General features: G+C 40.2%; 1 protein-coding gene and 1 long non-coding RNA gene across 7 annotated transcripts in view; one reads left to right on the forward strand and one right to left on the reverse strand.

The window, feature by feature from the left end:
- Positions 1-26,985, reverse strand: part of CRYBG1 (crystallin beta-gamma domain containing 1) — a 95,650-nt gene that overhangs the window by 29,993 nt on the left and 38,672 nt on the right. The window contains exons 1-6 of one of the 2 annotated variants that reach the window (XM_015621108.3): positions 18,512-18,932; positions 10,554-12,043; positions 3,144-4,596; positions 2,889-3,065; positions 390-437; positions 159-277 (exon numbers count right to left, since the gene is read on the reverse strand). In XM_015621108.3, coding sequence (XP_015476594.1) covers positions 159-277; positions 390-437; positions 2,889-3,065; positions 3,144-4,596; positions 10,554-12,043; positions 18,512-18,514 — 3,290 coding nt within the window. In that variant the 5' untranslated portion in view covers positions 18,515-18,932. Of the gene's footprint in view, positions 1-158; positions 278-389; positions 438-2,888; positions 3,066-3,143; positions 4,597-10,553; positions 12,044-18,511; positions 18,933-26,985 lie in introns of those variants that run through there. The other variant, XM_015621107.3, reaches the window with a different exon arrangement.
- LOC107201609 overlaps positions 16,358-26,985 on the forward strand; it is a 33,994-nt gene continuing 23,366 nt past the window's right edge. For 2 of the 5 annotated variants that reach the window (XR_001520285.3, XR_004496459.1), the window contains exons 1-4: positions 16,358-17,120; positions 23,915-23,953; positions 25,740-25,795; positions 26,225-26,356. This is a non-coding gene — a long non-coding RNA (uncharacterized LOC107201609). The remainder of the gene's footprint in view (positions 17,121-23,914; positions 23,954-25,739; positions 25,796-26,224; positions 26,357-26,985) is intronic. The other 3 variants (XR_001520289.3, XR_004496458.1, XR_004496457.1) reach the window with 3 other exon arrangements.

Consider the following 26,985-nt stretch of genomic DNA (forward strand, 5'->3'; position numbering starts at 1 on the left):
ACTTCCTGTTGCAGAGGTAAAATGCCCTATTTCTTGCTGTCCATGATACATTGTCATTTACAAGGCAGACTTACTGTGAATCACAAGCCACTTCTGTTTCAAAGCATCTCTGGATACAGTAAAAATCTTTGTAGGAAGAGTAAAAATTGATCTCTTACCATCCTCTGATGACTTTAACTAAAATTGTTGGGGAAAGAACCCAAGAACTGCAATCTGGAACATCATGGAAAACTTCAATCCCAGCTTTTTGACAGTCTGAGTCACAGTATATCACCAGCTGTGTTAAAAAAAAAACAACAAAACCAAAAAACACACCGGTAACATATAGTTCTATCTTCCTAAGCTTTAAATATAGACAGGAACAGTAAAACTATTAAAATTGATCTTACCTTGCCAGGTCTGGGATTGATTTTACTTTGTCCATTTCTTGGAAGTGTCTAATAGACAGTGAGAAAAGAAAAATCACAAAAAAACTCCACAAAATCAAAAACATTTTCAGTAAAGGTACTCAGCTATAAAAAAGGGCTAGTAGAACAAAACATAAACTACTCTGAATAGTAAAAGCTGGTAACCTTTCAACTATACCTACTTATCACTTCAATCTCTACTTCCCCTTGCAGAGCAGCATCTTGTCACAAATGTATAAATTTAAATGCTTTTCTTGAACCCAGAATTATCATCCCACTGAAGCTGACTAACCACAGATTTGAAATGCTTTAAAATCATCCTGATCAGCTCCTATATACATGCCAGGAGTTCAATACCAAGAGACTACTTTAAAAACTGCCACTGATAAAGTATATGCTGTTCAATGATAAAGTTTCAATGTCTAAAAACATCAAGCCATTAAGCATGATGTATTTTTAAGAAAATATGAAAATACTGAGGGATGCATGATGGCACATACATGTATGAGCTAGCTAGTATAATCAATTTTGTGATGAACACTTTGTAACAGGTTTTCTCAAAGAGTATGAGACTGTGCACTAAATGATAAAAATATTCAAAACAAACACAATGAGGTACAGAAAATCTAAATCAATGTTGAAGTCAGCAGTAAATTAAAATTGTATGATGCAGAATATATGGGAAAGCTGTGGTTGCATCACGTCATTTTCAAATAAATAAAGCAAGCATTGAAATTATGTGTTTGGTTTCGTAGCAAGGACTGGAGTGCTCATTCTGGGACAGGGTCCTGCTCTTCTAGGAATTATTCACACAAACAAAATGACCAATACAGATCCTACCCCTAAATAGGTAACCAGCAACATGTGCAAGGAATTAAAGAGAACATAGTAGTTAACATGCAGAGCAGGCAGTGGTCCCAAGACAGCTCTTAAGCACCACCAGGTTTTTGTAGGCATCATCAAGACATGTGGAAGCATGACTGGTTTTTTAGCCTGCGCTTCAATTCCTGTTAAAACTTGTTCTGTGTTTTGAGGAATGCCAAAGTCATTGTTTTGGGCTGGCCTTACTCTTTCCTTCACATTACCCACTAGCCATTGCATCATCATTTTCTTAGTCAATGGAAGATGCACAGCAGGTACACCTCACAGAAGCATTTTTGATTCCTAACTTGAGCAAAACAATTCAGGCAGCAACAGTGCCACAGAAATCCAGAAACCCTTCAAAGCCTAAAGGGCTCTCTCAAGTGCAGTCTTAGGTACTATAGTCCATAGGCACACTCCACTGCTATATCAGGCCTCCATACCCTACTGCAAAATTGAAACCCACTCAAGAACAACATCTGAAGTAGCAAAGACCAAACTAAGACAGTACTGGACATCTAGATTTAAATTCAAGATTTTAAATCCAAGCAGGACCATCAGAGTAAGAAAGTCTCTTTAACTGGTAAATCTAAACACTACTGTAAATAACCCCCTATTTTCCATTTCCACTCTTATTAGGGAAACTTCCCATTAGAGAAGAATCTACATTCTCAAAATTGCAAGGTACCATGGATGGCTGTCTCCTGCAAGGTTACAAAGAAAGGAGCTGATTCTACTACCTCACTCCTTTTAGTAGAACTGTTACAGCAGATAACCATTAGCTTCAGAAAGTATTTCTCACACTTCTTACATGCTGCTTCAATTCCACAGGTCACATTCATGTGGCTATTAGACTTTAGAAAACATATTTCTTTCCATGGTTCTTAGATCTCATTATAGTTTTCCTCTCAGGTCACAACAAGAGCTTACATTAACAGAAACAGCAAATACTACAGGACATTGGTTCATCATCTTAAAAACATAAATTACAAATATATTCCATATTAAAGTTCCTTTGAGGGGAAAACATAGGTGTGTCTTCAATCATGAAGAACAGGTGCTTGTAATCAGACCAAGGGACAGCCCTCCACTGTAGCAGCACTTTCAGTAATCACTACTATCCAGTTATTAAAGTATTATTAAAGAACATGTATTTTTCCAATGCACAGGAATACAACAGAGGGCTAAAATAAAAATTTTGCTCTGTTACTTATTTAACTGTACAATGGCTGAATGTCTTGCTGGAAGAGAAGAGTGATTACTTCAACAGAAGCTTTCTGAAGTTCACAGAAAGCATTCTACTAATTTGCAATAAAAAATTAAAGTTAGCATAGGATTTGTTTCAATATAATACAAAATCAAGTATGAAGACATATTAAAAAAAATGCTTTCCATTCATATTTGCAAAAAGTCTCAAAATAAAGACCACTTAATCATGTTGACAGAGGTCATCTCATTTTCATTTTCAGATAAAACTGGTACCATACTTAAATTCACCTCAATTAATTTGTAATCTATATATATCCCAAAGAGGGGAAATAAAATAACGTATGCACATTGTCTTGAAAACATAAAAGCTGGGTAACTTTGCAGGCAGCTTTTTAAAAACACAATACTTACATCCACATCTAACAAACCAGGGGGCACATTTGATTCATATCTGCTTGTCCCTAACCAGCTCGAGAAACTTTTCTCAGGGTTGCCGTAGCTGGGCATTGGTAAACTTAGTTCTTTTTTTGCACTGTCTGCTTGCAGGTACTTCTCCACAAAACTTGGAAACTTCATATCTGAAAGAGACTGAATTGCAAAATCAAAATTAACAGTCATTCAGCAGGTAAACAAACGTTGTTTCATTTCCTGAATGATCTTTATTACCTCAGACTTTTGAGGCATGATGAATGGCCCAGAAACATCCTGTTGTAAAGGAGGCATCCCTGAAGAGTCAGTTGCAAAAGCTGTTGTGTTATTTACTGAATTGACAGAAGGGCTAAAAAACTTTTCTTTAGAAGACAGCAAGCTTGAGAAGAGGGAGCTTTTTTCAAGCCGTGATCTCTTAATTTCACCATCTGTACAATCAATGTTCTCTTTTCCATTTATTTCATGAGTAAAGGCAGGTTCCTCCCTACATGACTGCAAAGCTTTGAATATGATACTTTGCTCTGTTGATGCACGCTTGGGCCTGACTCTGGCTATGGTTTCCAGGCTTTGCATTTTAATTTGTTGTGCTGGTAACAGATCCTGTGTTTTTTCCCTCCTCAGTCCCAAACCAAAAGTAAATACACTAGGATCAAATACTTTCTCTAAGTTGTCTTCATGAATGGGAGGCATTGCAAAGTGGGGTGCTGGAGACTTTGGAAGCTTTGACCTCTTCTTTTTCTGGGGTAAACAAACTGAGCTGTCTAAGTTTTTTATTGTTTCAGCAAACTTCTTCATGTCAGATGGGGAATCAAAAATGCTGTCGTCTTCAACAGATCCATTACAGGTTTTGCCTGGGCTCTTTTGTGTATTGGTGTTGTGCTCTGATTCCAATGTACTGTCTTGATTGCTGTCATCACACTGCAGTGATGAAAAGTTCAAATCCCCTGGCTTTACCTTTTTATCTCCATTTTCCATCTTCTTAAATTCTGATCTGGAAACCTGATGAGATGGTAGAGGGTATTTATCATTACTGCAAGGTGATAAAGCCTCTGTGTTTGGCAGCACTTTTTCTTCGTTTCTTTGGAATTCTGAGCTTGTGCAATTTCTTTGGTAGAAAGGATCTTGAGCATTTTCACTTTTAACAGGTGAGTGCAGAGACAGTTTAAAAGGTGAACTTTCTTTCTTTGCTGTGGTTAATTCTGGTTCTGGTTGCTTCAAAGAGACACTACCAGCATCACTTTTGCTGCTTTGGTTAAAAAGGGATATGGCAGCTTTTACTTTAAGTTCTGCTGTCTTCCCAATATCATCGTAAGAAGCAAAGCTTTCTTCACTTTTGCCTTTTAATTCTGCAGTGCTTTCTTTATCCAGTGTGCCATTCTCAAATAACTTCTGGCGACTGCTTTGCTTATTTAATGTTTTATCAGGCTGTTCATTCTCTTTAGGTTGTTTTCCAAATTTCAGCTTTGCTCTGCCAACAAATGTGCTTGGTACAGCACTAGTTTTTGAAGCAGGGATTTCAGTAGGCCTCTGGTTCTGGTTAGCACATTTGTTTTCAAACAAGGAAATTTTGTTGGCAATGTTGCTGTTAGTTTTATTAACTGGTTTTTCAAGAGTGTCCTGCTCACTTTCTAAACTGTCTTGATTCGTTGGTGTTTTAAAATTCAGCTCTATGTTCTTCGGTTTGGCTGGACTACAGGAGGCAAAGTGACACAGAGTGACATCTTTAATTAATCTTGAACAGGCTTGTAACAATTTTCAACACAATAAAATGTAGAATTATAAACCGCAGACTTACTTTAAACTTTGATATCTCAAAAGGAATCAAGTAAAAGAGGAGTAACTATATAGATTAAAAAAATTAGACACTAAATAAGGAGTATGTATTTCAAACATGTATTTAGTTCTTTAAGGTTAGTAAAACAAACAGCAGCCTACAGCCTCTGCAATTGAGGCAGAGAACTCAACTACTTATGACTGACAGACATTAAAATTTAGTAGTGAATAGGCAGAATAAATTATGAACATACAATTCCCTACAGAGTTTAGAAAACAAATCCCAATTCATTAAGGTGATAATGAGTTGGTTAACATTTGCATATTCTCTCCGATGAGTTTTGAAGACATCTGCCCAGATTCTTTGCAGCCTTTACACCTACACTATGGAAGCAACCTCAAATTGAGTGGAAGAACTCTTCCACTATCATGAATGCTTGCAGAAAGTGTTAGCTGTCCCCAAGCACTGCATCAGCACCTTGGCTAAGCAAACACCACATGTGAGGACTCTTCCACTTCCTTCAGTTAAACTTAGCTAACAATTTAAATTGTGTAAACCAAGCCTAATAATTTTACAATAACTGAATTTGGAAACACTAAACTTTTCTATCAGAATGGACAGAGAAGCACGTACAAGTACATGCACACAGTACTCCTGTGTGCATCAGAAGGCTGATGATGCACACTGAGTGTTTCAAGCTCTTTTCTCTGAATACCTACAACCAGGAAAAATGATTTGTCCATGTAGCTTGCTACTGCATACTGTACATTATGACCAACTGTGAGGATGCAAGACAGATGGCTTCAAAATTTATCAGTCAGATCTAAGGAGTGCAAAGGATCCCACCATCACCTCAAAGACAGTCCTGTTCTCCAAAGAGGAATCTGGGGACACTCAGCAGTAGGAGGACAGGTAGAACTGCCCCACATGAAAACTGACAAAGGTGGGAGATAAAAAGAAAATAGCTTGTAGCAATCTCCAGGGTCCCAAGTACTCTACCAATCAATACATGATTCTGGTGTTTAAGTGCTTTCTTCTTTCTTTTACCTACATAAACTGTGTTCACTAAGTTCTCAGGCAGCTCTTTAGCCCAAAAAAGAAGTTTGAGATACAGGAACACAAAAAGTGAGATGCTTTTCTCTCTTCCTCAAGTGATCCATCCAACATAAGAAATAAAATCTTTCTAATCCAAGACTCTCCATCGTACAAGCTTTATTTCTTGGGAATACCACGAGGAACAAACTTACTGAAATAACAGGAGGATTCGAGAATAGTTACCTAAGAATCTATAAGGAGAGTAACTGTTAAAAATCATGGAATCATAGACTATTAACAGGCTGCAATGGATCTTAAAATATCACCTAGCCCCAACTCCCCTGTCATGGGCAAGGACACATCCCACTAGACCAGGCTGCTCAAAGCCTTATCCAATCTGGCTTTGAACAGTGCCAGGGATGGGGCATCCTCAACCTCCGCACGCAACCTGTGGTAATGTCTCACCAGCCTCACAGTAAAAGTTTTTTTCCTAATATCCAACATAAATTTCCTGTCTCTCAGTTTGCACCCAGTACTCCTTGTCCTATCACTACAGTTCTTGGCAAAGAGTCCCTTTTCACCTTCCCTGTAGACCCCCTCCCCTTCAGGTACTGGAAAGTTTTTATGAGGCCTCCATGCAATTCTCTTCGCTGAGAAGCCCCAACTCTCTCAGCCTGTCTCCATAGGGAAGGTGCTCTGTAGCCTCCTCTGGATTTGCTCCAACAGTTCCATGTCCTTCTTATCATCATGTCATTTCAGAGAAGCCTTCCCAGCACTGCTCCCTGTAACTCCCAGCCTACTCACACTGGTTCACAACTGGAAGGCTCTTATGAAGAATGCATGATCAATAAAACAGGAAATAGCAAACTTAAAATCCACTGGCCATACTTCAGATAGGTGCTAATAAAACACACTTGGAAAACTTAAGGAAAAACAGAAAAACAAAATATTCCTGAAAGAGGGAAGGCATGAAGAGAACTATCATACAGCATAAAATTAAGTATATTAAGGCACTGCTTTTCATTTGAACTATGGTTGTTTTTTTCCTAAACTTTTAAAAGTTAAATTGTTCCATGACTTTTCTCTTTGGAAAACTAATACAAGTTGAAAGGGACCTCTAAAGATCAGCTAGCCAAACTTACTTCCTTCTCAAAACAGGGACAGCTTCAAAGTTCGATCAAGTTTGGGAAGCCTTTGCCTGACCAAGTTTTGAATAACTTCAAGGGTCAAGATTTCACAACCTTCCTAGTGAAGCATTGCAGCAGGGCAACCACAGTTGCTGTGAATTATTTTTGCCTTATATCCCATTAAAACTTTACTGTTACAACTTGCAGCTGTGGCTATTGTCCCTTCATTCCACAGCTCAGGGACAAATCTGCCTCTGCCTTCTCTATAGGTAGTGAGAGATGTCTGAGGTCTACCTGTATCCTTCTCTTCTTACAGCTGGAGAAAGCAAGTTTCTTCAGCTTCTCCGTATACATTATTTGCTCCAGAACTGTCACCTTCTTTAATGTCTCACTGCTGGACTAATTCCAATTTGGGAACAAATCTTAGAGCAGAAGAGAGATGGAAGGGAAGGAAGGGCTACAACTCAGCAGAGTTACCCAGACATAGACTCATGAGCACCAAGTGTCTTGTCCTTTGACCTGCTGGCTATGCTCCTGCCTATGGAGCACAGCACAGGCTCAGCCTTCACCTGGTACAATGATGCACTACTGACATGGGCTGAATTTCAGGTCACCAGGACCTTTCATATCCTTTTCCAATCAGAGAGGAAAAAAAAAAAGCACTTATCCTTTTCTTTTACCTATATTTTCAAGAGGTAACACTAATGGCCCAATTATCTCAACAAATTCATTCCCATACCACCCTTCTGTCAGCCTGTCACTTGCGCTACTAAATGCATTTATTTCAACATAACAACAAATATCTTCCCCATAAAATCTGTGTCTCTCTGGATGCCCTGATGCAAGCAAGTTTAATGGCTAACAGTGATACTCATCAGCCACATTTAAAACCTATTTTAAATGAAGAGCTCACCCCTCAAAGGTATAGTTTTAAGCTTTGCAAATTTATGCAGAAACAAGCACTTCAACACTTTATATTTTGTATTCTGCAGTATTTCTGCACAACAGCACCAGCCAAACAGCTGAGACCAAAGAGCACGAGAAAGCTCAGCCGTGTAGCTCCACTTATCACAGCTGGCCTCCCTAACCTTTTCATTACACCTTTTCAAAACTACAAAATACTGATTTAAAATACAGTGAAAAGATGCACTTTACTGCAAGAACTGAGTTTCTAAGCTTGTTTAGAAGGAGATGTTGTTTGAGAGAAACCTTTAAGCTTCTCATCTTGTATGGGGAAAAAAACAGTACAAATGCTTTCTTACAAAGAGTCCACTGTGGCTGACTCTTATTTACCCATTCCTGATCTGCAATGCCAGGAACAAGCAGGCACAAGAGAAATACCAATGTCCTTCTCTTTGGCTACACCTTGCAGCTAAACTGTGGAGGCAAGCAGTTAAACCTCTCCCACAGTCAAAAATGAAAGGTGAGTCACACACCAAGCATGCAACTGGTGCCAAAAAGACACTGATGCCAAAATATCAGATTGAGGTGAGCAAAGAAAAATGGCATGTGAAAAGAGAATAATTCAACAAGTAGGCTTAAATATAAAGGCAGCTACAAAACCATGTCTGAACATACAGTATGACAACCAAAGCCAAGTTTTCCGCTAAGCACATCAAAGTAACTACTGCCTGAGGTTTTATTTCCCAACTAAGATTTACCATCAACCTCATTTTTGTCTCAAATCTGATAGGTTTTCCTTTCAAAAGCTGGAAGCAAAGTATCTTGTAATTTTCAAGTTATCCTGTACACAGATGCAAATGAAAAAGAGAGAGAAAAATGCTATCTTTATTTAGAGGGAACCTGCATTTTTGGGGGGGATTGGAGAAACTGACTTGTTTTGAAATTGTGTCTAAAGAAACTTGACTCCCCGAATTGGCACAATGGCATAAGTGAGACATCATGGATTTTTAAGGGAAAACTACTTGTATTATATAAAATCCATCTTACAAGGGGCCAAGGAATCTCTAAGTAAATTGGTATTTTTCAGCCAGAAAGGAATTAATGTGAACTACCTAACAATGACTTTTTAACCTTTGAAAATGAAAAAGTTATCTGTTCAAAACAAAAACTAGAGAACAAAACCACACTGTCTTCTAGTAATGGCACTATCTTTTCCTTTCCCTTTTACAGCAGCTTAATCCACATCCAGGTTTATAGTTCAAATGTTCTAATGAATGACTATAAATTATACCAGATCACTGAGAATGTAACTCTGGCTTAGAAACGGTGCGGTGCTGTGCAATGACAACTATCAGATGCATCAGAAACCTTGCAGGCAGCACAGCAGTCCCCACCCAGGGCTAAAGTTCCTATGGCAGCAGATAAGGCCAAGACACAGTGTCACACACCCCACAAAATGGGATGAAATAGAACAGGCTGTTTTTTCCTTAAAATTTGGGTCTTTTGGACAGGGTAAAAAAATGAAATCCAGCTATGCAGGCGTTGATAACTCCATTATCACTAATGACAGTGACACAGAGAAAAAACAATATGAAAGGTACCTCTCCTTTGAAGCTGTGAAGATACAAACTCAAGAGTTTTAAGATTTGTGATCTATACTGACAGATGGCAAAGCATCACCAAGTACAAAAATGCCTCAGTTTAACTTTTGATATTAGGCTTTTTAAACTTAAGTTACAAATTAACAACTCAGATGCAGAGTATTTCAAATTATGCAAAGGAAATTGCTCCTGTGCTTCTCAGATGTGGGAAGCATAAATGGAAACAGAGGTGTCTCTTAAACCATCTGGTTGAGCCTCCACATCCCTCCAACACAACAATTATGAATGCTCAATGTACCCCAGGTGGGCCTACAGGATTCAGTGTACCCCGACACCTGTAACTGAACCTGCTGGAAGGAGGAGTGTAATAGCACACTGTACACAGCTGTGACAACCACACAACAGAGATGAATAATGCAAATAAATCATTCCCTGTGGATGAGAATGCAATAGTATCAAGTAATCGATCGCTGGTCACATACTAGTGATAACAGTGAACTTTATAAATATAGCCGCTTCTTTGCAATCCTAAGGAAAGGTCTGATCACCTGTTTGACACAGACAGTTTCTTCAAGTGCAAATCAAGAACTGAAAACCAATATATGCATAATTCAGCAAATACCTGATGTTATTCACACGCATCAAAATTTATATGATTCATCCTGCCCATACAAAAGAAAGAAGCCTTATGTATTCAAATCTCTGTGATCTTTCATATCATTTGAATGACCAAGTTCTACATTTCTTCATAAAATAATAGCAGAACTTAGGCTGTTTCATAGAAAATTCCAACACATTTCTTATTTGAAAATTTTCACATACAAAACCTTCAACCACATTACAATTTGGTGACGGAGAGAAAAATTACATTAAGGTCAATGATAGATGAATTAATCTGATCCATAACAATGATGACTGAGCACTTTTTATATATGTTAAATTATTCCATATAATGGAATTAACAAAGACATTCCCTATCCATTAAAAAAATAAAAAAGGAATTATTTTTCTAATAAATGTAGACTACAATGCTTGTTAAGTAGCAGCTTTAATTATGGCTTTTTTTTTTAAAAAAAAGGCAGTTTTTAACTGACAATAACAATTTAGACAGGTAACAGATACACAGCTAGTGTTGCTATAGAATTTTAAACACAGACACAGGCAAAATTACAGCTACAAGGACAAGGTAAACTTGTTTGTTACTTACAGGCTAATCTTCGTCGTGACTGTTCTGGAAGCATCCAAGCTCTTCAGCTTTGAGGTGTCTAAATCAGAATTTGTCTGTCTCTCACCTGACAGACACAGGTCTCCATTTTTAATCCCATCAGTATGCAAGAAAGCTCTTCCATCTGGACCATTACCATGCTTTACTGCCTTGGTATCATTTCTGCCTTCAGCAAAAGCAAAGGCATTATCTTCTGTCTTAGCAGCCAAAGAAGCTTTTGGAGACTCCAAACTGTCTTCCCCAAAAGCCACAGGTATAGCTCCCTTTTCCACTGAAGTTCTTTTTGTTACTGGGTTAGTCTCTGGCGATGCTAAAGGTTGCCTTTTTGAAGAGTAATCTTTCACCTGACTCTTCAAACCGGTAGGGGAAATAGGTACATTATCTGACTGATTCTTTTTATATGATCTTCTCCTTGCAGATGTTGTGCTTGAGATCTGCTGCTTGCCCTTGTCAGCCTCAGCTTTAGATGCCCCTTTGTGAGCAGATCCAACTTTTAGGTCCTGATTACTACCTGAGGAAGAGGAATTTCTTTCGGGAGTCTGTTGAAGAGACCTCACTTTTCGTTCAGAGTTTATTATCTTGTCTGAAAACACCTCAGAATGGGCATCATCTTCAAAAACGGATTCTTCTCTTGCAGTATTCTCAGTCTGGTTTCTCTCTCCATTTGGAATGTCACTGGACGACTGAGACTTTCTCCGTTTTCCAGATCTTTTACTAGCAGATTTTTTATCCATTGTGTCCAAATCACTACAAATTTCTTCTGATTTAAGAGTCACGGGTTCATTAAGGAGTTCGTCTGTTTTTCTTAGATAGATATCAACTGTTAACACTCTAGCAGAATATGCGTGTTCAGCCACTGCAGATTCCAACTCGTATGGCAAATCCTTTGGTTTTGCATGCCCAGGCTCCTCAGACACCCACGTGTTCACAAGCTGCTTGTGACTTAAGATACTCTTTTCTAAGTCTTCACTAGACAAATTTCTCAAGCTCTGTATGAAATCTGGAGTTGTAGAATTATTTATATCTGTGACAGATTCTTTCTCCAATCCTAGTGTTTCCACATTCAGGCTGCTCTCACAGAAAGAGTTTTTAATGGTTTCACTGCTGCCGCTCCAATCTGCTGACCACTCACTGTCAGAAGAGACTCCCCTACTACTCCATTCTGAAATTGTATCGTGATACAGCGGTCTTACTTCCCCACTGAAATTATATTCCTGTGCCTCAGAAGGGGCACTTACGTTTCTCACTTGTTTCTGTACTTGAGGAGCTTCGTGTCCTTCTCGGAAGTGCCTACAGTACACTGCCTGTGCCCCGTGAGGAGAAACTGACTTCTCTCCCTTATGATGTGAAGTGTGTTCTACTGAACTTTTGACATTCTTCCTCTTCCCTGTACCAAACAAATTTCCAAGTCTTTCCAAAACAGGTTTCTTTTTATTTTCTTCTCTGGAAGAATCTGGAAGGTGTGAGGTGGACTACAAAACCAAACAAACAAACATTTGGTTAATGTCAAAATTGTTTCTATAATACATTTATTTGTTTTAGGACAATGTGGATGGAAACAAAGCAGTTTACTAAACCATACTAGCTCTTAAAATAAGAACAAGAACAACAAAACTCCACGATGCTTCTGAATGTTTTTGCCTGCATTTATTTACAAGTGAGTTCATCCTGCCTTATAATGGCAGTTTTACATGGCCCAAATCTCAAACTTTTGCACCATTAATTAACATCACCCAAAGTGTTACAGAAAAGGATCCTGGTGCCTGCAAGACCAAGGTCAAACTTCATGGTCAAAATTTTCCTTACAAAAACCAGAGTGGGGAGTTTAACTCTCTCTCCATACTGACTGAGTCAGTTTTCACACTTGTGCCAGTAGAGAATAGCTTCAAAGGTGTAAGTTGTCTTAAAATTCATACATTTCTCATTAATGAAGTTCAGTAAATATTTGGCTTGTGTTTTGGGCTAAAACCCCCAGTATTATACAAGCTACTGCATCATTCAGCGAGCGTTACTGGGTCAAATACTACCCTGGATTACTCTTACTGAAGTTCTGCCTTACAACTTCTAATTAACATGGTAAACAGGAAACACGCAACAGCATCGCCGAGTACACATGTATATTTGCATTTTAATACATTAGCCCTTTTTACATGCCGGTACGATGAATACTTGTTTTGAGACGTCTATTTCAAAACACCTCGAGTATTTTCTACCCCGGCGTACCAGACCTCCCGAGGAGAGCTGGTTCCCTCGGCAGCACGGACCCTGCTCCGGCAGTTTCCACCTTGTTTCTTGCTGCAGACGCCCAGCTCGCCTGCCAGTGCCCAGCGCACCGACCGTGCCCGGGGACCCCCCAGCTCCCAGGGCGGGTCGGCGCCGAAGCCCCCGCGCCCTCCGCGCAGCCCCGCAGCCGCCGATCCCTTCCCCGCAGGTACGGCTGCGGAGAAGCGGCCGAGCACCATCTCACCGGCGGACTCACGGCCCCCGTCCCGCGCGTTACCAGGAGGGCGAAGCCACCCGAGGCTGCCGCTTTCCCCACCCCAGTCCCAAAACAGGACAAGCAGGAGGAAAATGCCGTGGTGGGCTTTGCTCACCGCCGGCCGCGCAGCGACCTCACCTCACCTCCTCACCCCGCCAAGCGCCCGACACTCACCGCCCGCCTGGGCTGGGCTCGACGGCCCCTGAGCGAAGCCGCCGCACGCACCCCGCCGCTACCCGCACGGCTGCCCCGGCGCCGGCCGTCTGTGCGCTCCGCCTAGGCCCGCCCCCGCAGCCCGCCCCGAGCCACCGCCCCGCCGCGGGCACCGGCTCTACCTGGCCAGGCCGCCCCTCCCGGCCGCGGAGGGAGGGGCGGCGGCAGCGCTGGACCGGCCCCCGGCGAGGGCCGCGGGGCAGCGGGAAGCGCGGGCGCCCCCGGCGACGGGTGAGGCCGCTGAGGGGGCGGCGGGGCGCGAGAGGGCGCCGCGCCCCGTACGTGCCCCAGCAGCCCGCGCTGCGGCCGCCGCCTTGTTATTGAGGGCAAAACGCCGCCCCGGGCAAAACCGACGCCCTTTGATGTTTAGGGGGAAGCAGCGAGGGTTGGAGGCGGGCGGTTCGCGCCGCCGCCGCCCCGGCGAGCTGTAGTGTGGGGTGCTCGGCCTGAGGGGCAGCGCAGGACAGGGGCACCGGCTCGTCCCCGCCCGGCTCGACGGCCGCGGGGCAGCGCAGCGTGGGGACCGCCGCGACCCAGCCGCCCCCAGCTGCCGGCCGCTCGGAGGTGCCGGGAGCAGGAGTGGCTTTCCCCGAAGCCCGGAAAGTGCGCGGGGGCCGGCACCCCCGTGGGACATCTGGGTTCAAAGCCCTGCGGGGAGATGAACCCGCATCTTCCACCTCGCCCCGGCGGGAGCGGCTGGTTGCCGTCTGTGCCGGCTGACTGTGCCTGGCCGCCCCGGGCACGGCTGCGGGCGGCCGAGGCTCCCCCCCCCGGCCCCGGCCGGACCGGCCTGAGAATGACTCTACGGCCGAATGGTGCCGGCGCTCTCCCCAGGCGCTCAATTAGTATTTAATGTTTAATGAATGCTCAACTAGTCCTCTTCTAATTAACGCTTAATGACTTATATGAGGTGGAACAGCTTCAACAGGAAGGACCACGCAAGGCTCACTTCGGAGCGTCTGAGGGCCCAGCGCGGAGGCGGGGGAGATACGAGGTCAGCCTGCCTGCGGCTGGCCGGGGTGCCCGGCCTGCGGTGTGTCTGGCCCTTTGGCTGCTGAAGAAAATAAGGATTTTTTTATTTTTTTTTTTTTATGGAGTCACTTCCTTCTCCAGCTGGAAAAGTGTTAAGTTGGTTATTTTTTTCTTAATCAACAGCCTACACAGTCTTGGCTCGGGGAAGCCACACAGAACCTACTTAATGCCAGTGCAGCAGGCAAGGCTTGCCCAAGCAAATGAAAAATAACAAAAACCATGAAAAACACAGAGCCTAAACTCGGGAAGATGTAGAGCTGACTTACAGTGCAGTCTAACAGAAATCAATGGAACCCTTGTCTTTGCCTACCTCTCTCAACCAATGTCACTCATTGAACTGACAAGCGGTTGTACCACCACCCAAGACCTGTGTCCTCACACAGTTATCTCTCACCAGTGGCCTTCAAATAGGCAGGTCTATGGTCATTACCTAAAGCTTAAGTTTTTTATTGTTGAGGTTTCAGTTTTACTAGACAGTGAAGTAATTTACTAATGAGAAAGTTGATGGCTGTCTTTCTCTCCTACCTTTGAGGACTTTTTTCAACCAGCAGAACTGAAACAATTAAGTAAAGAGCAACATTAAGAGCTGCATTTAGTTCATACAGCTCAGACAGGTAAAGTGCTTTAGCGATAACAAAACCAACTATAAATTTCCCTATCAGATGCAACAATAATGAGTAACACAGCCCAATTACTAATTTCTTATTCTATGTATGTATTGCCAGTACTAACTAATTATAGGGAACGGATAAGATGGCAATAATGAACATTACTAGCTAAAACAAGCAAAACTAACCTTTTAAAAAACAAAATTTTTACCCTTAGTGCAAGCTAATAAGGAATGATACTGATTTCTCTGAAAACTCATAATAACTACAAGTGTGAGGAGGATGGCTATATTGTTCATACTAAAAACTGTTTTGGAACACCAAAACTGGGGAACTTGAACTTTATTATGGTGTCAACCAACATATTAATATTTGGATGGAAATAGCTGTCAGTCTTCTAAATTAGTTGGGACTACATCATCAACCTGACCGTCATTATTACACTTGCTGTCAAGCTTTTAGTTTGCAAGATTACACTTGGAAAAATTAGTTACTTGAAATGGGAATCTGTATTTCTCTCTTCCCAGCCACTGATTTTCATAAAGTCCATGGGAACTTAATTATCACTGAGACGTCTCCCCCTTACAAACATAGCTTAAACTACAACCTACAAGTTCAAAAGGTGTTGAATGGAAGTGAGGAGGGACAGCCAGCCAGTCCAGTCACATAAGCCTTGTTTCCTCGGGGAACAAGGCTAAAGATTTTTCCTTGATCTTGAAATAGCTGCCCTATGTAAACTGTTTTGAAGTAATTTCTTCATACAAAGTACCTTAATTATATACAGCTCTTTCAAAACACATAAAAGACCAGGTACTTGCCCTGAAGAGCTTGTATTTTAAGTCAGATAAATGTAGGTGAGCCAGTATTGCCAGTGCAAGAGGGCACAGAGACCATGCTTCTCCAGGGGCTCCAAAGTGGGACCCAGCCTGCCAGAGCACAGCACGAGAATGCTTGACTTCCAGGCACCACACAGAAATGTTTGATTTCAGAAGGCAAGAAGTACCCTTGCTCTGCAGATCAGGCATCTTCAGCGTGTTTATGCTCAAGCATTTTTACTCTTAGAACATTAGCTGCTTGAGAAATACCTGATCAAAGGCATTGGCAATTGAAAAATCCAGAGGACCTGCCTATCCATTCCTTGGACCATGGGGAGGAAGCCATTTCAAGCACTCTGCATGAACCTTGAAAGCCATGTTCTAATCTGAAAGCAAAATGACACTGCCTTGTTAACCAAGAAATGTAAATCTTGTTTGTATTTATATTCATACCTGTTTATGCTAGCATTAAAATATTTCCTCTGTTTTGGGCCGGGTTTTTTTTTTTTTTTCTCATTAGCTAATGTGAGTTGCCACAGCCAAACCCCTAATTTAACAGTGAATTAAACATGTGCTTTGCTGGTCTCCAGTGAAAAGAGAGCATAAGCTACTATGATCTGTTGAATCAAAACTTCAGGATGTGTCTTGAGGGATCAGTTGGATGCTATTTTCTTAGATGAGTTCATCTGAGTCAGCTGAACATAAATGAAAACACTTCTTAGAGCACACATTAGAGAAAAAAGCAGTATTTTTACTAGTCATTAGCAACTTTGTGGTAACTAATAGATGGTAATATCTAGTGTGGACAGTTCTTTAATTTAAAAATTTATTTTCCAGCATATGTTCATCTTCAGAGGGTAAAAAAGCAACAAACCATTTAGTGAAGAGTAACTTTGAGCTTCATTATTCATTAGAAGGTCATAAATAACTGGACTTCAAGTAACATGAAAACTTCTGAGACCCTTCTATCTTCAACAATTCAAATAGTTTAAGACCCTTACAAATTCACACTGAAAAGCCAGTAACGTCAAGTATCTTTAAATCACACTATCATAATTCACCCAACCATGAGAAACTGAAAGCCTTGAAGTTCTAGCAGTCACATGACATACTAAAAAGTGCTTTAGCCAAAAACATTTAAATAAATATACTATTACTCTTCAGGCTTTAACATTCTGCAGAGACTGAGACTCAGATATCCCACACTACCAGTGCTGGGCTTTGTGAGGCTGAAAATTGCTCTGGAGTACTGCTGGCTCAACATGCTGTGAAAGTATTAGTAGAAAAACTGGAAGGAACAATGTACAAATCAAAGCCAAGAGAAAGAAAAGTCTGAGAAGCACAAGACCCACTAGAGTCCTCAGGTCGTACAGAGAGAAGTTTTCATACCACTCTCCTACAGGTGAGTGCCATAGCTACTGGCAGAAAGAGAGGAGTGAGTTGCAGATGGAAATAAAGGCTTGGTACCTATGTTCTTTTAAAAGCATGGAGAAAAAATATACTTAACAAAACATTTGACCTGATTCACTGAAGGGAAAAATGCAGTTGTATTTTAAGTTAACCTAAATGATCTCTAAACTTAACCAGTTTAATTGACTGTCAATCAAATGGATTTGAATTACTTCAATTCACTATACTCATTGTTCATTGTTTATTCTGACCCTTCACAAAGACACAAAGTGGGGGTTGCTATTAGGAAAATATGACTTATGTTATTTTAAATCCCAAACTGCCTTATTCTGAATACCAAGAGTTTGGCATATACTTTTTAAACTTTTTTTAGTAATTCTTTTATGTATACCATGTTCCAGGTTGACAGTGTCCTCTTCAGAGTTAGAGAAAAAAAGCCGCTTTCAATTTAACAAGTCCACTCTAGCATGGAATTCACTCCCTGCCTCTTCCAGCTCTTTGACTGCTATGCAGAGAGAGGACATAAACAGCAATAACTGGATTTTAAACAATTTCAGATTTACCTGAACAATTTGCAGGGAATGCATTTATTTAAATTCAGGAACTTACCTGAATAAGCAAGGGGCTATAAATGTGAGACTTGAGCAGAGGGAAGTGGAAGTGGAACAAACATAAGTTTTCTTAACAGTCATATTTTTACACAGACTGTATTTTCTAGTAAGCCAGGATATTTTAGTGGAACATTTCATATCTTCAAGAGAACAGGACCTGCCTACTTCCAATTTATTTTTTCACAATAAAAGTAATTTTTTAGTTCAAATATACATTGAAAATTGACTATTTTGTAACAGCATATAGATTAATGAGACTAATTAATGAGTCTGCGTGTTTAATGGATTTTCTGGAAAGAAAATGTTTATATAAATTGTTTTATCCCATATTATTTCTTAGGTTACAAACACCAAGATTTAGATATTGGATACATTAGAAAAGAACAGCAAAACTAAAAGGAGAAAATCACGCAAAATCAAATGAATGGAAATCTTCCAAAAAAGCTCAGGGAAGACAAAGAAGCATTGATAAAATGAAATAGATCCTTACATGAGTATTTAGGAGAGGAGGGAGATAAATAAGAATAGGCATGTCAGAAAAGGCATGTCTGCTCCCATCTCCTCTTCCCCACAGCTAGTTATTTCCATAAACTAAAATCTTTCCCCCCTCCACTTCTGTCAAGAGGAGAAGCTGTCAGTTTTAGAAATGCTCTATAAAACTAATGGAGATCAGTTGACTTTATGATTAAAAAAAACAAACAACTGTGTATTAACATGAAGATTTCTGGGGGGGGTTTAAAAAGGGAATAGAAGAGAGTGTTTTTTGCCTTACCATGACGATGATAATTCTTTCTGCTGTTTACAGAAGAATAAACAAACTATCGTGTGTGAGATGCAGTCCTGTGTGCCACTAACCAAACCCTTTTTCTTAGCAATCCTCCCACGCTTTAACCCCTTCTTTCTTCTGGCAGCACTCAGGTTAAAAACTACCAAAAAAAAAAAAAAAAAGGAAGTAGTATCTGACTTGAGCCTTTCCAACTGATTAAGTCATTTGGCAGACAAATTAGAGCTATGAAAGGGGCTCAATTAGAGGATAGGAAAAAGAACTGCAGAAGGGTGGCAGCAAGTCCTTCAGTAAGCAGCTCTGCAGAAGCAGAGAACATGTTGCAAAGAACTACAAAGTTAGTGTTGGGCAAACGCCTTACGTGTATTAATTAACGTGCAATACCAGCACATAGATATGCAACAGTAGGAGAAAATATACCACACACGTTGGTTCTCACAGACCTCGTTACTGTTTTCTGATCCAAACTTAGGATGGCTAAAGAAAAAAAAAAAATAACATGTGCCTTTATGTAGAAAGAGATTGATTTATACTGGTATCCTTGGTTCTTCACCTTCCTATGTTGGTATAGTAAATCTGTATTTTTCAAGCTATTGGTGGTAAAATCGTACTTAAAAAGGGACTTGAAAAAGCAGAAAAGAACTAGCACCAAAAGCAGGAGCAGGGATTATTCAACAATGAGTAACTGAGAGAATATTTCAACTCTCCTGAACCTGAAAGACATCCAGAAAAAATTATATGCAAAAAAATAGTATTAACATGAATGATTGCACTTGCCGCTCTTTGTGTTTCAGTACAAGAGAAAGTGAGGAAGTTTGAAATGAGTTAGCCTCACACCTTCACTCTCAGGATTTTGAATCTTGCTGCTAGGTCAAAGTTGTATCATTAGATAATCTTGTTAGTGTAAAGATTCATCAAACTACCTCTTTCAAAGTAAAGAGTGAAAATAAACATATGCATGTTTTGTTCTAGGAGATAGGAACTTGAAAGTACTTTTTTGATAAGCAATAAAGGATAAATGGCAAAAGCATTTTGAAGAGGAAGAGTGTGGCTTGGAGTTAACTTTAAGTCTCCCCTAATCAGAAGCCACAACTAACAAATGTAACCCCTTTCCTTTTTTCATTTCTGAATGTAATTCACAATGATAAAGAATGTATTATATAAGTGGTTTTGGTTTAGCAAGTCTCTTTCTTCTTACGCTTGTGGGTCTCTCTTCTGTTTTGTGAGAGCACACAGTATCCTGTCACTAACTCTAAATGGTGTATACTGGTTAGGATAGATTTAACATAAATTGTGTTATTTATATTTATAGCTTTCTGCAACACTTATTCCTTTTAGATGAAGTATTTGTGTGTAGTTACGAGAGCACAAATGAGCTCTTTCTTAAGCACCATCAATCTTCATCTCTTCCCCATGCTTTCACACAAAATTGTTGCTGTCAATAGAAGCTCAGCAGTCTGGAAAGTCTATGGCACTTGAAAAAGTCTTGCACATTACATTAAATGTTTACAGGGCAAAAAGGAAATAATCCTATGGAGCCACATATCTTATCAGTCTTTGCCAAACAGGGTGCTGATGTGGCTACTCTGTGCTGGCTTTTCCTGGGCATCTCTACATGACACTGCACCTGGCCTCGCCTTGAATCCTATAAACATTTCTGGGTGCTACAACATAACAAGGATATTAGGGTGTTAGAAAGCTTCCAAAGAAAGGTTACAAAGATGGTGAAGGATCTTGAGGAGAATTTGTAGGAGTGGCTCAGGTCACTTGGCTTGTTCAGCCTGGAGGAGACTGAAGAGGGACCCACTGCAGTTACAACTTTATCGTGAGGGCGAGAGGAGGGGCAGATCTCTGCTCTGTGGTGACCAGTGACAGGACCCAAGGGAATGACCAGGAGTTGTGTCAGGGGAGGTTTAGGTTTGATATCAGGAAAAGGTTCTTCACCCAGAGTGTGGCTGGGCACTGGAACAGGCTCCCCAGAGTAGTGGTCACAGCACCAGCCTGACAGAGTTCAAGAAGCATTTGGACAACACTGTTGTGCACATGGTGTGACTCTCGGGGTGTCCTGTGTGGAGCCGGGAGTTGGACTTAGCCTTCCAACTCAGGATATTCTATGATTCTATGTAGCTGAAGAGTAAGGCAGAAATTCTAATACACTCCTGTGCCCAGTGGTTCTTTTTAGCTACCTCTAAGTGTTCAGCAGAGGAAGGTTATAGACTTATGGGTTATCTAGTCTCACAGTACTAGATAGGAAACCTAGAGCTCACCAGCAGTTTTCATTCAGTCTAGGGAACAGGGAGTTAAACTAACTAATGCACCAAAGTGTCCTTCAGCAGCTCTAGCTCTAGATACCTAAAAGTAACTCATTATGTACTTTGAAATTTATAAATCTGGTTATCTTTTTCTTGGGTAGCAGATAGTCTGAAACTATAAATGGAAAATTAAAAGCCTTTTGCTAGCAACACAGGGACTTTTCCCCAGGTCAGGCACAGTGTAATATAGGCTGTCACAGGTCAAGAGGCAGAAAGCCATCCTTGTGAGCACTGTGTTACTAAGGTGAGTCTGTTAAGGTGTGAAAGAATAAAGACAGTAAATAAACTGCAAATTGGACTGCTAATTTGATCAAAGCCGAATTTCATAAACAACAAAGTGAACTACATGTTTAACATGATATCTATGGAAAGCTGATGTGATGGTCCTGTGACAGAAAAAAATAAAAATGTATGCTTCTGACTCTGAAAACCATTTAGCAGCATGAAAAATGACAATATTTAAAAAAACTGTATTTAAATATGAAATTAATGTAGTCTCTTCTCCACAGAAGTTCTCATTAAATAGATTAAAATCATGTGATATAAATCCTATTATACATTATACCAGGATATCATTTGGTACCTTTCAAACAGAATGTGTCTCAAGTCAGCACTACAATATCAAGGTGCCCAACCTAGCATCTGTTTCAGAAAATTTGGGTTTGATAGGCTGTGTGCTTCAAAGAGACCTTTTATGAAATGTATAAAGTGTTTGCACTCCTTGATAACTTCTCTGATGTACTGGTTTTCCCTCATGTACAAATGAAAAGTTTTTAAATACAAGGAACTATTATTACTAAAATACTTATCCTGATCTCATAAGATTGGCCAGATATCTCGTTTTTACATCTAAATTACAGTACTGTAACTCAGTGTTTATTCCAAGTAACAGTGTTCACCTAAGGCTTCCGGAATTCACTAAAATTATTTCTTACAATAACTATTACAGAGAACTTCCTCAATATTGGTTAGAATAAGCTTTATAAAACCAGTATGAAGAAAATGGGAATGACTCCAAACCCACTGGTTCCCTACAGTGTTGTGGGCAAAAATGTAAATCAAGTGGAATAGTCCTTCAAACTCTTTGCTTGTAATCCCACAATTACTTCCATATCGCAATATTCTCCATTAAGCAAGAGAAACTTCTAAGAGGAATGTTCTCATTAAATACATTTTTATACTTAGGTGTGTTTATTTTAGGCTCCAAACAGAACAAATTAATGCAGAAAGCATTAAAATAAACAATACGTCTGTCTAGAAAACAGATACATTATTACTTCTGAAGAAAAAAGGGAGATACATGTTTTCCTGCTACTACAGACTAATTAGGACAGTCACACTGCATTATGCTACTGTGCACCCAAACTGCTAAATGTTAGCTACCAAAGAGATACAACTACAACAGCATTTAAACTGCACCACTACCATTGGTGGGTAATTGGATGAAATTTCTCATTCCTACTTGGTATTAAAAAAACCCCACATGATGTGTGGGTTCTCTAAAAATATATTTTGTTGATTAACAATAACGCAAGAGGGAATTAGATCAAACTGGATTAAACTGTACAGTTCAGAAATATCTGGATTTCCAGAAAATGTCAAGAAATACAGAGAGTTATTGATTCTGCACCTGAATTTCTGAAGTTGTTAGTTTGGATATAGGCCAATCAAACATACCCTATGATTGTCTTTGGTGTCTGTGGCTTAGAACAACAGATTTGACAAAGGGACTTTTAAAGCTAACCCTTAAAAGCATCATGATTAACCACAGTTTTAGCTCCAACTCTTCTAGTGTTCAGCTCAAACTATTTTAGATTACTTTCCAAATAAATTATAGCAAAACCACTCCATTAACAACTTCTGGAGTCCCCTTTGCATAAACTCACTCTATTATTTGTTGGTGCTTTGGAATGCAGGAGGGAGGTGGTTGTCTACCATGAAAACCTGGCAGACAACAAGCGTTTCCTGTATGCAGAAAGCAGGCATGAGTCTTCTCTCCTGTTCCTAATCTACCGCTTCCCTCCCACGCCTTCTTGGCACCTGTTGGGAAAGGCTGGGAATATAAATCTCTCCTACTCTGTGTGTTTTTTCTCTAGCTACCTACCCTTTTCCTCTGCAAGTGACTCCATCATTTTTCTCTTCTGCAACTCATGCTTTCCCAGCCGGCCACACAGTGAACCTGACACGGCTCTTCATTTTCCCAGCTGTGCACAAGGCTCTGAACAGCAGCCAGCAACAAGCAGGGGGAGCATCTCTCTCGCTTGGCAGACACTTGGAAAAAAACCCTCACAAACTGTCTACACATCTCCCATGTCTGGAAAATGGGATTCTTTTTCAGGTCCAATAGTCAGAAATTTATCTAATAAAAACTGTCTGACACACCAGATAAAAAACATACTCTTGGTGTTTCCAGAAGCAAAACCATCAAAACTCCCCTGGAGAAGAGGGAGAGGAAATATCTAGAATCACCTCTGATGAGACTTTTAAAATCACAGATTTCTCCAGAGGAAATGCCAAAAATACTAAACAGATCTTGATGTTCTTTTTATCTGAAGTGTGGCTGCTAAAATTTATGGTGTAGTTTGTCAGATTTTTCAGACTTTTCAAAAGCTAAACTTTTAAATCTCTATTTTCCTCTGAGACAATTATTCTCTTTTTTTTTTTTTAATTTTTTTTTTCCAGCAAATATACCCTAGAAAGCAAATTGGTAAACAGAAAAGAAAAAAAAGAGGGGGGGAGGAGAACTGTAAAGACAGGAGAGGAAAAGATAAATTTTCATTTGCATGTCACAAGATATGATTCAGAGGAAATTATGATGTCAAAGTTCCATCATAAAAATGCAAAGTTTGTAGTAGAAAACATTATATTCCATTTAAATCTTTAGACATTATTTGTAACCACTACAAACTGAAAATTTACCTGGTGAAATGTTACCCACTATGATTTTGAAAATTACATGAACAATACTAGCTTGTAGGAATGGTAGATTTTTTTATTTTTTTTTACAATCTTTAAATCTTATTCAAACAGTAGTTCAGGCAGTTTGGTTTTTCAAGTGGATCATGCTTTGCTTTTGCAGATCTTGAGCCATAGCAGGTGGAGTGCTTGTTTTAAAGAGGTAAGCGAAGAAGCATTCCAGCTTATTCACTGTAATTCAGCTCTTGAGACAATAAAACCAGAAATATTAAGTTTTTCATGACTACCCTCTTCAAACCCATTATTACACTGCAGCTGGCACTACAATGCAATAAATTACACATATATGTATGCATACACACATTCCTAATTGTCATACGCATTATATAGCTTAAAAAGTGGCAAAAGCCTGGTCAGGAGGAATGGACTATTAGCAAAAGCTTTGTGTCGCAACCTCCTCAGATCTGAGGGTGCTCAGGTGTACTGTGAGCCACCTGGTCACGTAGCATGGCAAAATGGAGAGGGCCACACCCAAGGAGAGAGCAGAGCTAGCTGCCAAGGTCCTGAAAACCATTCCAACACATTACACAAGTGTGGAAATGGTACAAGAAAAGCATGATGCAGTACAAGTCTTCAGCTCTCCACACTGCAGATCACTGCAAAGCAGCCCAGTGTGAAGGCCAGAAACAAACCCCTGGTGATTCAAAGAGCAACTTCACAAGACTGTACTCACCAAGGGCAAGAGAAGGGAGGAGTATACCCTTGGGAAGAAAGCAGTAAAGTGCCGGGTGTCATCCTAAGGAAAAGTTACATACTAGCAGAGGTAACACCTGTGAAATGTTGAAATGCTATGTAGCTGCGTGTTTGGCATGATGATACACAGAGGTGGGGCAGATAAAGGATGGTCACCGATAATACCAGACTGCCTGGTGCACACTCCCATGTCACCATTACCAGAGTCATTATGTACTGTCAATGCTTGATCATTGATGACAGACCTCCTAAATAATTTGCAATGCATGAAGGGTTCATTGCCTTCCCTGGGCAATACCGCACTGAGCGCGTGGCTGTCCACATTATCTCACTTGTGCAAAGCGCAGACGTCTGCTGGTTTGCTAGACCTTTTATTTTGTTCCCTGCTTGGGAGGCTGTAGTTAATTCAGCAGCCCAGCCCTGAAGACCTCAGCATTATCACATTCTGGGACCACTGCTCACATGACTTTAGGCCATCATTAATCCTCTCTAAAAGAAACACATTATCATTCACTGCTTCCACTAAATTTGTTCACCGTATTAACTGGAGCATGCAATAACTCAGATGAAATCCAATTCCAAACACAGCTGAATATGAATACTATTCAGGATTCAGATCCAATGCAGAGTTGAACATAACCTTTTCATACTTCACCTGCATCAAGGTGAATGTATTGAATTGCTTGGAAGGAGAGCTGTCAAAGTGACATCTGTCTTAAGTTGCCAGCCAAGAATAAATACATGCAAGTTGTCTAATACAAGTTCAAGCTTGTTTGGATGTCTTTAACTATATATATAAAACCCCAATAATCTCCTCAATAAACTTTGTGAGTACTTGAAAGATCTATCAGAGTAAGAATTTACTGATATCCCTGCCTTCAAATACATGCCAAAGGGGTGAAGGAAGCCTTCTTGACTCACTATATCCATTGCCATCTTGAATGCTAAAGTATTAAATTACAACACAGATTCCTCCTGCACCAATATTCCAGGACCTCTGTTCCTTCTATGAAAATGTACGTAACTCCACACCATCTTCCCTCCTGTGTTTTGCCCTTCTCTAAGGCCCTTGTTCATTGTCAGCTGTGCTCCTGTATGCCTACAATCAACCACAGCTTAGATGTCTGTCAATCTCACCAAAAAGCAGCAGAAATATAAGAGAAAAGGATGTTTTCGAGGTCCCTCTGAACCAGCCGTAAGAATGGGACATAACTTAACCTGGATGTTATTTTTAGGAAAGAAGAGAGTTGGTGTCTGAAGCCGTGTCGGAAACAGTAAAATGAAAACCTCTGTAAGTTAATACTGAAATGAATTTGTGGTTCAAATGGGGATAAGAGGAATAATGAGCTGTGAATATGGAAAAAAAGTTAACCAACAAGGAAATTGCCATGATGCCATCAGTCTAGTCAGCAGCACAGTATTTTATTAAGCAGAGAAGTAATTTTGTTGAGCAATACCCAGAGAGGTTTTGTCATGGATAGCTGAGAACCTCTCTTGTGCCGTAATTAACCACAGATTTCCAGACTTTTTGGAAGACAAAAGGATGAGCATGTCTTTAGTGGGCTAAAGACAAATCACAATAAACAGATAGTTTTTTAGTGGACCTGATGCCCAAGCTTTTTGACATCAGGGCTTCTAAGAATTTTGGTTATCTGCCTACACAGTGAGTATGACACTGCATGTTTAACTAGTTGCTTGATTCTTCTGTTTTCACTATTAGCAAATACGGCTGAATTGAGGACATCTGTCATCATCTTCTGTTAAAGAATCCTATCTTTGTATCCAGAGCATCTCTGCTGCAGTGTTATGAATGTGTCCTGAGAAACCTGGGCAGAATGAAGCTTGGCCAAAGGTTCGTATCATTATGGATACTCTAAACTAAGGAATCTTTAATTCTCTTGTGTGTCTCAGACAGATTAATCATGTTAGAAAGGCAATTCTACTATGAATCACTTACTCTTTTAGGGATGCAAATATCAGAATTGTAGTTCTTTAAGCAGACACATAAAATAAACCTGACTTACTGCAGATTCCTAGAAAAGCACAAATCACGTAACTGAAAGCATTTAAACAACAGAAAGTGCTTGTTCAATCTTCTGGACACTCCTACTTCCATTTTTAGGTTAGCTTTCTTTCCTATCTGCTGTGAATTTAATATATAAATAATTAATTGTTCCTGCTTTGGGGTTTTAGCTTGCTTTTGTGCCATCTTTGTGATCTCTCCTCTCTGGTATCCCTCTTGTCTCCTCCTCCCTCCTCCTATTGAGTCCTTAACAAAGAACAGACACAGGTAAAGCAATGGATGTGCAATTATCACAGCCCAAAAACAAATGGGCTTGATTTACACCAATTCATATCACATTTCTCTTTATCCTTTTCCATAAAAACAGACATAGTATCTAGGTGCTATCAGTGCAATAAGCCTTACCAATGCTGACTTACAACTACAGCTGGCCCAAGTGTCCTGATTCAGCACTCCTA

The sequence above is a fragment of the Parus major genome, chromosome 3 (assembly GCF_001522545.3).
Source record: "Parus major isolate Abel chromosome 3, Parus_major1.1, whole genome shotgun sequence".
In the NCBI taxonomy this organism is placed as follows: domain Eukaryota; kingdom Metazoa; phylum Chordata; class Aves; order Passeriformes; family Paridae; genus Parus; species Parus major.